Genomic DNA, 16,891 nt, shown 5'->3' on the forward strand with positions numbered 1-16,891 from the left:
ACCGTGACTCATTTGATGTCTTGTCTTTTTCACTTTCACTTTGACGCACTTCCACCCCACATGACGAACATGCTCAAGGCTTAACTCGGCAGTTCAGCCATTTTCCTCTGTGCAACACGTTGTATCATGTTTGATAAAGAAATGGTCATATATATGACTGGATGCTGTGTTTGGGTTTCTGCTCAACCAAGTCAGGGAAGTTTGTTACTGTGTTCATGAAAAGCAGAGAGAACATCAAAAGAAGACCAGATTCATCATTATGTCAGAGTATGTTCTTCACAAACATCAACCTCTTTTCAGCTGAAGATAAAACATTGTTCTTTGTTTTGTTTTTTTGCAGCATCAAAGACTGTAAATGGCAGGAGAAGAACATTATTGTGATGGACGACGTCGTAATCTCGCCGCCTTACCAGGTTGAAAACTGCAAAGGCAAAGAGGGAAGCGCTTTAAGTCATGTACGCAAAATAGTAAGTATGATTTTTATATCTAAATAATACACTCACAGCTCAATACATCCATCATACATAAACGTCTGTACGCATCTGTGTCTGAAACAAAATAATACACCACAGTTTCTCCGTGCCCAAGTTGATATCACAAACTGATTTTCCTGAGACTAAATGTTCAATATCAGATGTGACGCTGACCAGCAGCAGTCTGACATCTGGGAACCAGTAAATAAAAAACACACAATGAAACGATCATTATCATATCTTTGACTCTCCTGTCGATTTACTCATCAAAACAAGGACTCATGTTTTCAGATCCATATGGCTGAATAATTAAATTCACATCAGAAGTTTGTACATCATTGAGGTACAAAATAAATAACTGCATAGGATGTGTTGACAAAGTCTATGACGAGCTTGTAATCGAGTCACATGGGTTTTTCCTCTTGTGTTGTATTAGCGTTTATTCTCCTTGATCTCATGTTTTAGAGCACGAGTAATAATAATGGGTCATTTCTAGTTTGGAATGGAGTCTTAACTGTGTCCATTTAAAGTCCTTTCTAACTAATACAGACTTAATGAGCGACTTCGTTCAGCACATATCCAACATGTTTACTCACAGCATCTTTAGGGTGCATGCATTGTTTGGGTTGGAGACAAATACAATTGTTTCCTCCAAAACATGGCTGCAGCTAATCACAGATCAGATTTCTGTGTCTGGACTTCATCAACCTATCCTTGTGTTGGGAGTCGGGCGTGACTCTCTGTAACTAAGTTAGCTTGTTATTCAGTTTCCAAAGTATAAATAAGTGAAATGGAGATTTACAACAAACTCTGAAAGAAAGACATTTGCAACATATCAATACAGTCGAACAAACTCAGCAGAGGAGACTGGTTAATAATATCATTTTGTTTGTGCAACTTAGAAATTCATTCAAACAACTTTTTAAAAAGCTTTCGGATCGATCACCTCTGATGAGCTCCGTTTAGTCGAGAAATCTAAACTCTGATTGGCTTTCACGACACACAGCGGCTCAAGTTTAAATGTTTGATATCAAAATCAAAGTGCAGCTGACGATCCATAATATATCTGTTCAGAGAGATCAACAAATCACCGTTAGATTACCGCTGAAGGGAGCGTGGATGTAATTAGTGTGGATAACGTTCTGCCTCGTTTTTGCTCCTTCATACACCAAAGCCTGCTGATACACAATTGGTCAATAAATACAGCTCAGACTACAAATACTACTACCAGAGCACTTCCCATGCTGACAGTCCACACACCCCTGACCCCCTTGTACAGATCTACATTTCTCTGTAGAATCTGTAAATAAAGATAAGTTTAGACCAAGCTGCATTTTGGTAACATGTAATTCCAAGCACAACTGAAGAAGAGCAAACATTTGAACCCCACTGATACTTGACCACCCTTCAAACCTCTCTCCTCAAGTCCAACTTTTAAAACATTGTAGAGCGAGGAGGTGACTCCATCTTCAAGGTGCTTGAGATGGAGCATACTCAAATCTCACAACTTAAGACCTCAATGTAGTATTTGTGTAGAAAGATGAGAAGAGGTCAAAAAGCTCCTCTTAACATATTTGACGGACTCATTTCTGCTTGTGGCCTTCATCAGGGCCACAACCTGAAAAGCGTCGACCTCTTTTGTAAATAAAGTTGATCTTCATACTACAAGTGTTGCTGCAGCTCAGTTTATGTATTTGCTGATTTATATAAATAGCCGTGTTAGTATCTTTATAGTCACCTCGTTTTATTTTTCCGATTATTGAATTGAGGGACTGTGATTTAGAAAACTTTACAGCCTGCTTCATTTCTCTGCCGATTTTCAAAAAGGATAAGTGATCTATGATCTAAAGCACCAACGTTTAGTGTGTAGCCTCAGTCGTGGTTTCCAATGTGTGTTTCCAGATTGACTTCTGTCCACGTTGTTGATCAAGTGTCTTTTGTTTTCCTCTCGGCAGGTTGAGAAACATTTTAGAGACGTGGAAAGTCAGAAGTCCATGCAACGTTCACAAGCACAGCAAACACAGAAGGACTCCACTTTATCTTCTTGAGTTGGCAGTGCGGGTCGGCCGGGGGAAGTCGACGCGGGTGGTTTTGTTCCCACTGCCAGACTAAGTCGGCATTCCTTGTCCTCAGTCCGAGACCACAAGGAGGAGCGCTGAGGGCCCTGGATCCAGAAGATCAAAATACCATTAAATGAAAAAGACAAAAAAGAAAGAGGAAAGATTAAATCTTAAATTAGACTTTATAAAGAATAATTTAAACCTGAACCATAAAGCAACCATAGTTTCCTTAACTAACTTGTCTCATTCTGCCCCCACTCCTCCTCCTCCCCCCCCTCCCATCCCAATCTCTCCCTGAAACCTTTTCTTTTTCCACCCTCCTTCCTTTGCCTTCAGTTCCATTTCAAAAAGAGAAAACTAGAGCAGTCAGAAAGGCTTGTTAGCTTTATTTTCTGTCATTGTTTCCTTTTTTGCTGTATCCATGTTCTACTGTCTGTATTTTCTGTATTTTAAAACAAAATGTGACTTGAAATGCCACACTTTAAAGGACATTTTCTAAAATAAAAGTAACAAAAATTCTGACTGTAATTTTCAGCCACTTTTTCGACGTCTCATGAACAGTTTTACACCCACGATGAAACCAGGTATGACTGACACGGACACATGTAAGAGTCAGTGAGGATAGTTAAGAGTGAAAGCTTGCTTTTTTTTGTGATTTGCTCAAACTCAACTCCACATTCAGTCTTTCATGTCCACAGTGATAAATCGGGCGTCAACATCGTCCACATATTGGAGCAGATTGGGCCGGGGATCGGTTGGTAGTCGGCCATTTCTCAACCAGGAGGTCGGGGGTTTGATCCCCAGCTCCTGCAGCCACATGTCCGATGTGTCCTTGGGAAAGACACTTAACCCCAAGTTGCTCCCACTGCTTCATCAGCAACATGTACATGTGTATGTATAGTGCAGTATTAGTTACTTCTGATGGACACTTATCACAGCAGCCTCTATCATCAGTGTGTGTGATGTGGTGTAAAAGCATTTGGAGTATTCAGAAGACTAGAAAACCGCTACACAAGCTCAAGTCCATTCACCATTTTCTGTTTGGTATCCTGTCTAATGCATTCATGTACTCAGCAGAGTGATGTCATCACTGGTTCAAATTAATTATTTAAATGTGTTTTAAGCCTCTGGACTCTCTAAAGCTGCTTGATGATATCCTCTGGATGCTAAAGAGCACTAGATAGTAAACACACAAAGATTTATGAAAAAAGTTAACGGAACTCTTAATAATTATGCAGCAATTAATCATTTTTATGCTTTTGAGTGGAAGTGCATAACTCAAGGTTTTTAGTATTTCAGTTTGTCTGCGAACAGAGCTTCAAAGATCAAAGAATGAGTTCTTAAAATCATTTTTGTTAGCTGAATAAACTAGGTCATGTTTGTTTGTTTCAGGGATCAAATGAAATGTTCTTCAGTGTAACATTGTCTGCTTCCTTTACTCCCAGTGCAACGATGTGACGTCACTGTGTTGTGAACGAAAAGAGGCGTCTGCACTGATTGATATTTTCCACAATATTTCAACCCAAACAAATAATTTAGAAAATAATCAACAGGTTTTTTTGTTTTTTTAGACAGTCTAAATAATAGTTACTTGCAGCCTTGCCTGCAGGTAAAGATGACTTTCATCATTAATATGTTTGGTCTGTAAAATACCAAGTTTAGCCAAATCCAAGGTCATTCAAAAGTCTTGTTTTGTGTGCTGAAGGCTAAAATACTCACGTTTATTTACATAAAAGATGAAGCAAATGTGCATGCAAGAGAAGCTGTTGCCAAATATTTTTCACCTGAACGTGGAAAAATCATTTAATTAAGATTATTTTAGCCAAATGATCGATTAAAAAAACCAAACTTTTTTAACAACATCCAGGTTTTTCTCTGTTCATACTGTGATTTCTTTTCAAACTCTCAAATGATGATGTCACGATTTCGACGTCATGGTTTCCAAGTTCGACCAAAAATAGATATAAAATAAGTAATGATACATTCTAATAATCTCGTTCTGCAGAAAAGGTCTGATTAAAGAAAGTGCGTCCATTAAAAAATCAGTTTAATAATCCAAAGCAGCAGCAGATGTTAATCCTTTTTACAGGCATCGGGCCAAAATAGACCTGGTCGTTCCCCTGTTATGTTGATATTTTGTGATTATCTGCTTAAGCCCATAATCCCTCTCTAATCATGAATATTCAACGTCTGACCAGCTCGTGGAGCATTCACTGAACTCACAGCAGCATCACCACATTTAAAGAGGTCATCCTGGTTTCCACTCGTGTTTCTTTGTGGGGGAAATACCACGAGAGGGGGACGATGCCTTGAGAGATCTGACCTTGACCTTGATCTAGAGACTGAAGATGCGCGTCGGTGGATGTGTGGCGCTCTGCTTGATCCCTCTGCTGCCTCTTTTTCTGAACTCGACGATGGCTTTCGAGATGTGTCCCAGCGACTGCCTCTGCTACGAGTCCTCAGCTCTGGTGGACTGTCAGTCTCGAGGTCTGGTCCACGTCCCTCCCAGCATCCCACCCAGCACCTGGATGCTGGATTTAGGTGGGAACAGGATGACGGAGGTACACAGCAGATCCTTCGTGGGGCTGTGGTCCCTGAAGATCCTCCTGATGTCCAACAACAGCATCCAGACTCTGCAGCCACAGGTACCACACAGTGACAGAGCTTTTATTTTGTAATGTGTGTTTATTTAATGTTTTATTTTAGACAAGTGCTTTTATTTTGTAATGTGTGTTTATTTAATGTTTTATATTAGACAAGTGCTTTTACTTTGTAATGTGTGTTTATTTAATGTTTTATATTAGACAAGTGCTTTTACTTTGTAATGTGTGTTTATTTAATGTTTTATATTAGACAAGTGCTTTTACTTTGTAATGTGTGTTTATTTAATGTTTTATTTTAGACAAGTGCTTTTATTTTGTAATGTGTGTTTATTTAATGTTTTATATTAGACAAGTGCTTTTACTTTGTAATGTGTGTTTATTTAATGTTTTATATTAGACAAGTGCTTTTACTTTGTAATGTGTGTTTATTTAATGTTTTATTTTAGACAAGTGCTTTTATTTTGTAATGTGTGTTTATTCAATGTTTTATGTTAGACAAGTGCTTTTACTTTGTAATGTGTGTTTATTTAATGTTTTATATTAGACAAGTGCTTTTACTTTGTAATGTGTGTTTATTTAATGTTTTATTTTAGACAAGTGCTTTTACTTTGTAATGTGTGTTTATTTAATGTTTTATATTAGACAAGTGCTTTTATTTTGTAATGTGTGTTTATTTAATGTTTTATATTAGACAAGTGCTTTTACTTTGTAATGTGTGTTTATTTAATGCTTCATTTTAGACAAGTGCTTTTATTTTGTAATGTGTGTTTATTTAATGTTTTATATTAGACAAGTGCTTTTACTTTGTAATGTGTGTTTATTTAATGTTTTATATTAGACAAGTGCTTTTACTTTGTAATGTGTGTTTATTTAATGTTTTATTTTAGACAAGTGCTTTTATTTTGTAATGTGTGTTTATTCAATGTTTTATGTTAGACAAGTGCTTTTACTTTGTAATGTGTGTTTATTTAATGTTTTATATTAGACAAGTGCTTTTATTTTGTAATGTGTGTTTATTTAATGTTTTATATTAGACAAGTGCTTTTATTTTGTAATGTGTGTTTATTTAATGTTTTATATTAGACAAGTGCTTTTACTTTGTAATGTGTGTTTATTTAATGTTTTATATTAGACAAGTGCTTTTATTTTGTAATGTGTGTTTATTTAATGTTTTATATTAGACAAGTGCTTTTACTTTGTAATGTGTGTTTATTTAATGCTTCATTTTAGACAAGTGCTTTTATTTTGTAATGTGTGTTTATTTAATGCTTCATATTAGACAAGTGGTTTTCTTCTGTAAGACTTAACTTTAATTTTACACAAGTATTATGAGCTAATGTAAGGAAATGTACGGAGCCCCTGAAGTCCCAAAAAGTTAAAAAAAATAAATAAATAATAATAATTATCTTGTGCGCACACGTTATTATCTAACATCATAAGGTGTAAGGGAAAAACATATTTTTGTGTGCACAAGATATATTTATTTTTACTTTTTGGGGCTTCAGGGGTCAGGAGTAGAAATGTGCAGTATAAGTTACAAACTATTTTTAATTATGTAAACATTATGACATAAAAAAAAATCAAACTTGGTATAAGAATATTTGTCTTAAAATACTTCTCATACTGATAGTAAGATTTTAAAAAAAGCTACTTTTTTTTTTTCAAGTTGAGCTTTGTGTGAAAAATCCTAATAATCAAAATCATAACTTACTAAAGCAGTAAAATAGGTCTGCAACATCTAATTCATATTTTCATTACTGATCATTGTCTCTGCTCGTGGATTAAATGTTTGTTGGATTCAATTTCACAAAATGGATCGGGAAACAGGGACAGGGTTCTGCATTGACTGTGGTTTACGGTCACATGAAGGTATCACATTATGTACGTGTGTGGTCGTCCTGGACCAGCAAGCAAATAATAGGCTGAGGACTAAAATATAATTGGAGGATAAATGTACCACATGTTGACAACTTCATCTTCAAATAACTTTATTTATCTGTTAGGAACTTCAGTTGTGTGCACACAGCTCAGCACAAAAAAAACAACAAAAAAAACACACACATACAAGTGGCTGTATTAACAGCATGATAAATAGGTCATAACTGGTTAAAAGAAGAGTGGTGTTAAAAATAAATAAACAAATAGATTAGATCACTCATGAGCCTATCAGATGTGGGCACACGGGGGTTTGAATCTAACCTGTTGCTCCTTTCCCTTTTGTCATTCCCCCTTCTCTCTCTCTCCTCGATTTAATATTTTATCCTCTGTCCTATCCTTAAATTTAGGCCAAAAATAAAATGTAAAAAGATGAATTACTTTTATATTTAAATTAGGGGCTTAAGCCGTGTTTCCACCAAAAGTAGCTCCAGGGACTTTTAGCTGCTTTTCAAGGTAGTTGAAGTTTTCTCCCGTCCATTGTCTGTATCCAACGTCTCAGAGTGTACCATACTACCCCTCTACAAGGAACACTTTGAGAGGTAACATTAAGTCCACATGACTTTTTCTGAACCCTAATCCTTGAGAGAGAAGCCCTTGACTACCTCCTAAAGTTCCTACAATTGTACTTGTAGCCATCTCTGTTTTTGACAAACACTTCCCGATCTTCTTCTGAACGTCTGCTTTGTTGCGTTTCAGTCTTTTTCCTCGCTTCACTTTCTGGAGAGATTGGACCTGAGCTTTAACCGGCTGCGTTGGCTCCCTCAGGACTTCTCTCAGAGTCTGTCCTCCCTGCAGCAGCTCCAGCTGGACCACAACCTGCTGCAGCACCTGGACTCCGCTGCCCTGTCTGACCTCGAAAACCTGAGGAAACTGGACCTCAGTCACAACCGCCTCCGGGCGATCGATGTCGGGGCCCTCAGCAGCCTGTCTCGTCTGAGCCTCCTGAACCTGGAGGGAAACCGGCTGAACGCGCTGAAGGACGGCCTCCTGGGGAGACAGCAGAGTCTGGAGAAGCTGCTGCTCGGACACAACAACATCTCCGTGGTCGAGACCGAAGCGCTGGCTCCTCTGAGGAGTCTGACTCTGCTCGGTCTCCAAGGGAACCAGCTGGAGCGAATCCGATTCAAGACCTTCCTGAAGCTCCAGACCACCACCACCCACCTCCTGATGTCCGCCAACCCCTGGATCTGCGACTGCGAGCTGCAGCGGGTCTTCGGCAAGATCCAGCACGTGAGGCGCCTGCGCGTGTACGACTACGAGGACATCGTGTGTCGCGCTCCTCCCCTGCAGGCCGGGACCGCCCTGTCCTCTCTGGACAGTCAGCTGTGTGTCGCCGAGACGGCCTCGGTGCTCATCATCACCATCACCGTGTTGCTCGCCGTGATCGGGGCTCTGGTCAAAGCGGAGTTCCACCGGAAGAACAATCAGGCTGCGAGTGAAACAGACTCCGAGAAAGAGGAGAAATGACTTTAATCATCACTGGAGAAACATTTTACATGTTTCTGTCATAATAATCACAGGAAGTGATGCCGAGCTTCAGTTCGACATTTTGTTCATTTTAAAGTACAATGTGGAATCCTACCTCGGTCCTTTGCTGCATGTCATCCCCCCCCCCCCCCACACTCTCCTCTCAACATGTCCTGTCTCTCTTCAGCTTCCTTATCCAATAAAAGTAAAAGAGGCAAAAAAATAATAATCTTGTTTTCATGATCGTGGGAAACCAAAATCATAACTGAAATGAAACCTGATTAATTGCCCGACCCCGACCAGAAAGACAAAAACAGAAAAGACATTCAGAAGCTATTCCTGCATATTCCAGAGAATCAGAAATGATAAATGCCAGTTGAAGCATCAGAATCTCATTTCTCTAACTGTGGGTGTCAACGGTTTTAAAAATCCCTGATCATCACCTGCTGACATTTTCTAATTTGCATTCGTCTTATCACATCTTTACGCATTTGGAAACTTGCGCTCCAGTATTTGATCGGTCATGCTCGACTTTCCATACCTCAGACGGTGGATGGATTTGGGTAATAGGGATGAGCGAGGGGGGAATTGACATGTGACAAAGTGCTGAGGGTCGGAGTCTAACCCTAGTCGCCCTGGGGTACCTTACCTCAGGACCACGGCCTCTTTACATGAAGCAGGCATCACGACCTCCAGGCCGTCATGTTCAATCTTTATAGTACACGTGATGTCAGTGGTCACATTCATACAGTGAATGCAATCTTTATTATTACAAGAAGGACAAACAATAGGTGTCATCGGACCAAACTGTCCTGCTCCCAAAACGCCTAATATGATTCTTTTTCCAGGTGATATGGATGACTAATCTTTTTCTGCTTCTAATGGTCAACATCCCTAAAAGAACTCAACATTTCTGATTTTTGTACTTGAACAGGTTATGGCTGCAAATCTTATGGTTAAAAAGGGCGAGAGGGGATGTTGAGTTTCATGTTTCATATTGTTTTAAACCCTCATCATTTCTAATCCTGATTTCTTCTCTTACACTGTAAAAACTTCCATGAGAGTGACGACGACATTTGTTTCTTCACGCAGCTTGTGAAGTCGGTGAAGTTGAGCCGGGAAAAGTCCCACTCTGCTCCTTCACACGTTTGTCACAGCATTGGTCGTAAACCACAGACTGTAAATATGAACCTGTATCGTAACCTGCAGGAGACAAATTATGACAGCTCCGTCTTTTATTTATACAAGTTTATTTTTCAGGACTATACGGTGTATTCAAATCCCAGGCAGCTTAGCGAGATATCTTCATTTCATGTCAACACTGAAACTTTGCAAAATGTGTAAAAGCTGCATCAAATTCTACTCGCTGTAAGGTTCACACAATGAGCCGTCGAAGTTAGAAAACTGATTATCAGAGATTTCAAAGTGAAAAATGAACGCTCAAATCTACAGTTTGTGTTCATTTGAGCTTTGAGCATTGTCAAAGATCTATTGTTTACTAATCAAATATGAAAGCTTTTATCTTCTTCAAAGTCATGGACAGAGGAGGACGTGAACAGCCCTGCACTGTAATCAACGTTAGCAGCCCAAACGTTTGAAAAGAATCATTTTAATGATGACAATACATGAACACAGACTACACCTCTCTGCCTTTAGTGCACAATCAAGTGTCTGTGTTGAGTTTTAGACATAAAACAATCGTTTACACAGAAGGTACAAACCTGTGCTTTTTGAATTTGCTGCATTTCCAAATTTAAAAGTAACAAAAAAAACCCCAAAAAAACTGGTTGTGATACCAGCCAGAACGGTTTGATATGCAATAACTCGTAAATCAACGTTCCTTCCCTTTATTTCTAAAAGTGTTGAAAGAAAACAAGAAGGAAACAGTTTAAGACTTTGATTTTAGAGAAGTGTATTCTCCCTGTAGAAATACAAAAATCAATGCTCAGCGTCATGTTTAAGAGAAAAACAGAAATACAAATGTAAACATGAATCTGAATAAATTATTACATTGTAAAAAGAAAGCTAGTGTTTTTTTTTTTTTCTTTTCTTGCAAAAGCAAAAATAACCAACTGGCAGGCGAAGACAGCGGAGAGTTTACATCCAACAGTCTCATCGTGGAGCGTTTTGAATCCTGAGAGATCACTGGAGCGTCCAGCTTTGAACACAAAGTCGGGCTGTGACGTCGTCGTCAGCAGTCGGATCCTGTGCAGACACCTCGGTCTCTAAAAGTTATCTGTGAGAGCCTGAGGGGGGGGGGGGTTTCAACCGTCTGTAGCCAGGATCAGCACAGCGCCGAAGATGCCCACGTTGTGTCCGATGAGCTTCATCTGGTTCCAGAACTCCACTTTACACGTGTTGTGCCAGTAGCCCAGGTTTCCGTCGATGAGCAGGATGACCAGCGGCAGGACGACGGACAGGATCTGAGCCGCCAGGCGGATGTAGCAGCCGGAGAGGAAGGCCAGAGCCAGCACCCCGAACAGGACCTCCAGCAGCATCAGGGTGATCTCTCCTCCGACGATGTGGTTCAGGTAGGCCTGTCGATCCTCTTTGCTGTGCTGGAGGGAGTACACCTGGTGGGAGAAAGAGGTACTGCATTATTTAAAACAAGCTTTGGTTGAAGTTTAAAGTAAAAGTTTCTCATATGCAGAAATAAAGAAGCTGCAGCCTTAACATCTTTAAAAAATTAAAATTATTGAGCCTCAGATAGATTCTGAGGATTTATTTCTTATAATGTAGTGATCACATGTGTTTTATCTTAAACATGAACTTTTTCTGACACTGTGAATCCAAAGTTATGAAGCTGTTAAGGGTAACTTTTTATAAACCTTGCTCCCGATTGACACATTTCTTTGGCCCAGATTGTTTTTCTAGTATTCAGAATTACCGATAGTGACAGAACTTTTTTTTTAACAGGGAATGAAGTGTCTGTACACTAAATATGATAAAAACAAGCATCGTTAGTAGAAGATTTGAATCAGGTTCAGGTACTTCTCAGAATTATGTCGCAGCCATTATGGCTCCAAAACTTTTTGCACATCTTTAATCTGTAATTTTGATTCTGTAACATGTGTATGAATGAATGAATGAATGCATAAATGTTTTATTTTCATGTCAGGCCTCATATTGCTCGTCCCTTCTGGGGTTATTCAGAATCATTTAAAGAAAACATTTCCTAATGCCATCACACTGACACTAAATGAAATAGAGATAAAGTTAACAATTCAAAACCAAAACACTGGTATAACTCAACAAACACCTCATACACACAAAAGAGAGAGAGAGAGCGAATCTTTATTTTATCACTGGTTAATCTCTCTGAAACATGCCTGTATAAGAATGTCATCTACTAAATGTTATATGTTAAATATAATTAGTAAAAATTAACTCCTCGGGGCCAAATGTGCCGTCTTAAAAATGTCTTATTTCGTCTCAGAAACCGTCCTAAACAAAAGGTAATGAGGTCACAATAATACAAACGGAGAAAAGCTGTTATGAACTTGCCTAACTTTTATTTTTGCCACCTTTGGGTTTAAGTCGTAATTTAGATCGTCTTGAGCTTCTTCAGTCAGAAAAGTAAAAGGTTCACTGATTAACACTTACCACGCAGATGAGGTAGACTCCCAGGAAGACTTGTCCCGTGGACTGCAGGGATCTGCTGCGAGCTTTCTGTCTGTACACCTCCCCCGCGCCGCTGGCCAGAACCAGGAAGCCTCCAATGATGGCCAGCGCTCTGGAGTACATCCGCACCTGCAGGGGAAACGCCGTTAACGCAGTAATGATCGAGCACTGCTAAAAAAAAAAGTAACCCTCTGATAAAACGGTTTACTGTCAGACCTCTAGCTGTAACCCAGATCTTTTTTTTTTTTTTCTACCCTCATGTGTGTCACAGATCTGTTATTAATATTTTAACACTTATCTGTGCCAATTTACACCAGCTCCTGAATCTGTTATGTATCGGATGTCAATGCAGCCTGAATCAAGCAGGCTGATTCATTAAAGCAACAGCAAAAACCCAAAGTGAGACGAATGCTCGTTTGAAAGGATAGAGACAGAATTGGCTGATTTAAAGAGCGTCTGAGTTAAAGTCAGCTTAAAATATCCTCTAACAATGCATTTGAATATCTGATCATGATGCTTAAAACGTTTCTACAGGGACATTTCACTGCCCACATGGTATATAAATGTCATACCATAGTTGTAAAAAAACCATGTTTTTGTTGTGCTAGTTTAACTTCTATATTCTTAAATGATCGTCTTTGTTCTGCTCATCAGTGTTTCATTCTTAGGATGTCGTCTGCTGTTGCATTATGGTCTTTATTTGCTGGAAACGGGATAAAAAAGTATAAGAACAAAACACAACAGTGTGTTTCTGGTGACCTTTTCAAATCTCTCACATTCCTTGATAAACATTCCTGTTCTTGAAATGGTTCTAGAGTCATTGAAGGGTGTTGATGGGAGTGTGACGACACCGTCCAATGCTTTGTGTCTGGTAGAGCTTACTCACCTTAAGCCAGTCGCCGTAGTAAACTTGTCCTCCGATGTAAGAAGCATACGTGCTGACAGCCAGCTGAACGGCAGAGGCCATGGCGAACCACCTCCTCTTCACCCCGAACGACATGAAGCTGGCGCAGAGCACCGCTGCACCCATGTCCACATACAGGTACGGGATATGGATGTCTGGCTTCCTGAAAATGACAAAAAAAAAAAAACCCCACAAGAGTGTTAAATCAAACCCTGTGAAATGTTTAATCCACACAGACGGAGATTTTTTAATATCTATCCTGAATGTTATATTTTACCCTCTGGTTTGTTTCATACATGATGTGTTTGTAGCGACTTTCCTGAAGGTTGGGCCTAATATATCTTGTCCGACACGCTTTCAAAAGAATACTGTGATACGTAAAAATAAGTTTTTTTATTAACGTAAAAAAGATAATCAACTTAACTTATAATAACGTGCATTAACTCATAATCACAGTGAACTAGAAACAATAGCGGTCAACAAAAAATACGGCAGCCCAGCTCACCCCCCTCTCTCCCACTGAGAACAAAAAGGTGAACAGGTGAGTTAAATCAACACATCTCCGCCCGTAACCATGTGACCCGACATCCCCCCTGCTCAACACAATCCTAATAAATTATATAATAATAATCAATAACCCAAAACACCAATATATAACAGACTACCTCAACCTTAAATAAATACCACAAAGATAATTATATCAATCCACAGCTCCAACAGTGTTGATGTCTTTCTTTTAGAGATGCGACGGATCTGATCTTATTTTCGGTATCAGGTCCAATATAGACGTAATTTACATATTGGAGATTGGAAGTGTCCACAAATCGTCTCCATGACGACGTTGAGAGGAGATGCAACAGCTCCTTCTATATGATCAAAAGTCAAATTCTTAGACTTCAGTTTGAAAGTCTTAATTTAGTAGTCTTACACATAAAACCACCAACAACCTAACACTATAAATTATGATTAAAAAACTTTGTAATCAGTATCGGTAAAGGTACACATGTATCTGAATCAATAAGAAACTGAAAAAGAAATGGATCGGTGCATCTCAACTTTCTTTAGTTTCTAAAAAGGGGAAATCTGTTGACATAAGGAACAGAACATTTCGACTACAAGCTTATAAATAAATAATATATTATAAATTATAAATAATTATAAATAAATAAATAAATACATAAATAAATAAATAAATAATTGTTAGAATCAAGCTTTTTTTGTAATTAAACTAAATTTTAACAATCGTCAGTTCTATTGTACAACATTGAACAGGAGTCACAAAAGTGCACAAGAGGCATTGGTTCAAAAGGAAGGATCATACGTTGTGTTATCAGGTGAACAGGAGGGCTAAACAGAGAAACAACGAGTCAGTTCGTAATTATCTTCATGTTAACAAATTCAAAACAGTGATGAAAAAATCTGCTTTATAACATCAGAGTATAACCCAGCGAAAGATCTTAAATGTACCATGATTAAAGATGGATTTCCCAAAAGCAGCATTACATCATTCTGCAAACACAACCCCTGAATTCTGACAGTCTGGTATTTAAATATATATATATATATATTATTGTACATTTATAGAGATATGTTTGTTTTTTTTGGCAGAGAGGCACCAAAAATAAATAAATATGTAAAGTACACTTTCACATCACTAATTCCCCTCGACCCAAAATAACCACCACCGTAACAAAACCCCCGCTGTGTTAGGAAAGCACAGAAACAGCCTTGGATTCATGTCTCTGTTCTACAAATGGACAACAATTAGAATTCATACTCAACTAGACAAACCTCTACCTACCGATGTGTCGTACATCTCGAGGACTCAATAAGATACCGTGGAGTCAAATTATGGAACATTATGGATTTTTTGTCTTTTTCTAGATACAAATTGAGACTCAGAAATGCGTTGATGTCAGAAAGATTTGTAGTGAAAAGTGAATTGTCCTGATTTTGTTATATTGTCTACATACTGTACATCCTATTTTGCTCTATTTTTTTATGTTTTCAATGTCTGTATGTCATTTTCAATTGGGGTAAATTTTATTTGTGATAGTAAATATTATTACTTTGTTATTTTTTTTTTAGTGTATTTTATTTTAACTTTGTTGAATCTCTTAAGGTGAGGTTTTGAGATAAGCCCTCACCTGCACATGTGTTTTTTTTAATTTTTTGTTTGATTCTTCTTTCAAAAAAATGTGCAAATAAACTAAACTAAAACTAACTAAGCTTTTGACGTTGCTGAAATGATTCAGAGTAGATGTTGATTTTAGTTTGCAGGGAAATTTAAATAACAGAAGCAAGAAACAGAAGATGTAAACATTGTAATTCAATAAAGTGGACTGTGGACTTTGAGCAAGTGTGAACACATATCTTCTTCCTTTTTTCAGTAAAACAAGTAAATCCAAAGTATATTCTAAAAGAGCTGATCAGAAAAAAACCTCTAAAAGCAGAATTTGATGTGAAAACATAAAGAGAAGGAGAGAGAGAGAGAGAGAGAGCGAGAGAGAGAGAGAGAGAGAGAGAGAGTGACAGGTATGATGATGATGAAGGTTGTGCACATCTCTTCTCTGATGTTGACATAATTACAGGATCATTCAGAGGGTGTGGCAGTCTTTAAGGAGGACCAGCCCACCACAGACCTGAAACAATACACCCCCCTAATTCACACTGCAGATTTAAAAAAAAAAAAAAAAAAACCACCTAGTTGGAGAAAAAAAAATTGGAGCCCTCCCTTGTGTGGCAGAAAATTAGAGACTAGTCTAAATATAACTCATCCTTTAAGTTTAAACAACTCCACATGGCTGCAGTTTATCTATCCATTTGCAGAACCATTTGACTTTTAAACACACACTAAGACAACGATAGCACACACCAGACTATAAAAGGCCACACACTGAATAACCATCTTGATAAAATGTGCTATCTGTACATGTAGCCTAACATTAGGTAGCACCAGTGCTCTCTTCAGTCACTCGTTACCTTTTCGAGTCCGCTCGTTCAGCAAACAGCATCAACATACTGAAGCAGTTCCAGAACCCGAACCGGGTCAAAATAAAAGCCCCCAACTGGCTGAGAAACCGCAACGTCTGCTTCCTGCTGGGAGCTGCCATGGTTGCTGCTGCTGCGCTGCCAAACCAAAAAAACGACACTGACTGCAGGGAAGTTCGATGAGCTTCCGGGAAGGAAAATGCACACACGTGTCGAAATAAAAGCTTGTAACGTCTTACAGCGGAGAACGGTACTTTGATTTCGAACGCGGATGCTCTTATTTTGAAAAGGAATTCGGTAACATGGCAGAGGCGTTCTCCCATTGGCTGCGATAACAAAGTGGGCGGGATTGTTTCGTTCAAAGGAGCAGGAGAGAAGAGGCACCGCCACCTAGAGGAGAAATACGACCCTTACATGAAATATACGATGAAAACGAAATGCAATTTTTATTTTGTAATTATATACATTTTATTTATAACGTACTTATTTTCAAGCAGGTAATTGATAAGATGTGTTTATTAGAGATTAAAGAATTACAAAGAAAAAACAGAAATGTCAGCGCTTTCTTTTAAAATAATGTAAATAATGCATGTATTAATAAAGTGAGGAATTAAGGCTACAAATACGTTTTTTTTTCACAGAAAGGCTGTTAAAAGTATTTTCCGAACTTTCTTAATTCATGAGACTAAAAATAACATTATATTTTATTTTAAAATAACTGAAAGCACTATGTTAAATTATTCCTTACAGTCAGTAATATGATTCTAGTAACAAAATTATCATCCTGTATCCAAATTTTCCCTATTATTATCAATTAAAAGTTCCATTTTATAC

The 16,891-nt window shown here is 38.3% G+C and overlaps 3 protein-coding genes across 3 annotated transcripts in view; 2 read left to right on the top strand and 1 right to left on the bottom strand.

Moving 5' to 3' along the window:
- Positions 1–3,055, top strand: part of lsm12b (LSM12 homolog b) — a 7,973-nt gene extending 4,918 nt beyond the window's left edge. Inside the window, exons 4-5 of the mRNA XM_061028312.1 lie at positions 341–467; positions 2,429–3,055. Coding sequence (XP_060884295.1) covers positions 341–467; positions 2,429–2,521 — 220 coding nt within the window. The 3' untranslated portion in view covers positions 2,522–3,055. The remainder of the gene's footprint in view (positions 1–340; positions 468–2,428) is intronic.
- A 1,437-nt stretch (positions 3,056–4,492) lies between these two features.
- On the top strand, positions 4,493–8,555 carry LOC132955371 (insulin-like growth factor-binding protein complex acid labile subunit). Its single transcript, XM_061028213.1, has 2 exons — positions 4,493–5,178; positions 7,771–8,555. Exons 1-2 carry the CDS (start codon positions 4,882–4,884, stop codon positions 8,539–8,541), a joined length of 1,068 nt encoding a protein of 355 aa, XP_060884196.1. The 5' UTR covers positions 4,493–4,881; the 3' UTR covers positions 8,542–8,555.
- Positions 8,556–10,130: 1,575 nt separating this feature from the next.
- Positions 10,131–16,197, bottom strand: tmem101 (transmembrane protein 101). The gene is made up of 4 exons (XM_061028473.1): positions 16,049–16,197; positions 13,049–13,229; positions 12,145–12,291; positions 10,131–11,114 (listed from the first exon to the last, which is right to left on the bottom strand). Exons 1-4 carry the CDS (start codon positions 16,177–16,179, stop codon positions 10,806–10,808), a joined length of 768 nt encoding a protein of 255 aa, XP_060884456.1. The 5' UTR covers positions 16,180–16,197; the 3' UTR covers positions 10,131–10,805.
- Between the last annotated feature and the right edge of the window lie 694 nt (positions 16,198–16,891).

The sequence above is a fragment of the Labrus mixtus genome, chromosome 21 (genome assembly GCF_963584025.1).
Source record: "Labrus mixtus chromosome 21, fLabMix1.1, whole genome shotgun sequence".
NCBI lineage: Eukaryota > Metazoa > Chordata > Actinopteri > Labriformes > Labridae > Labrus > Labrus mixtus.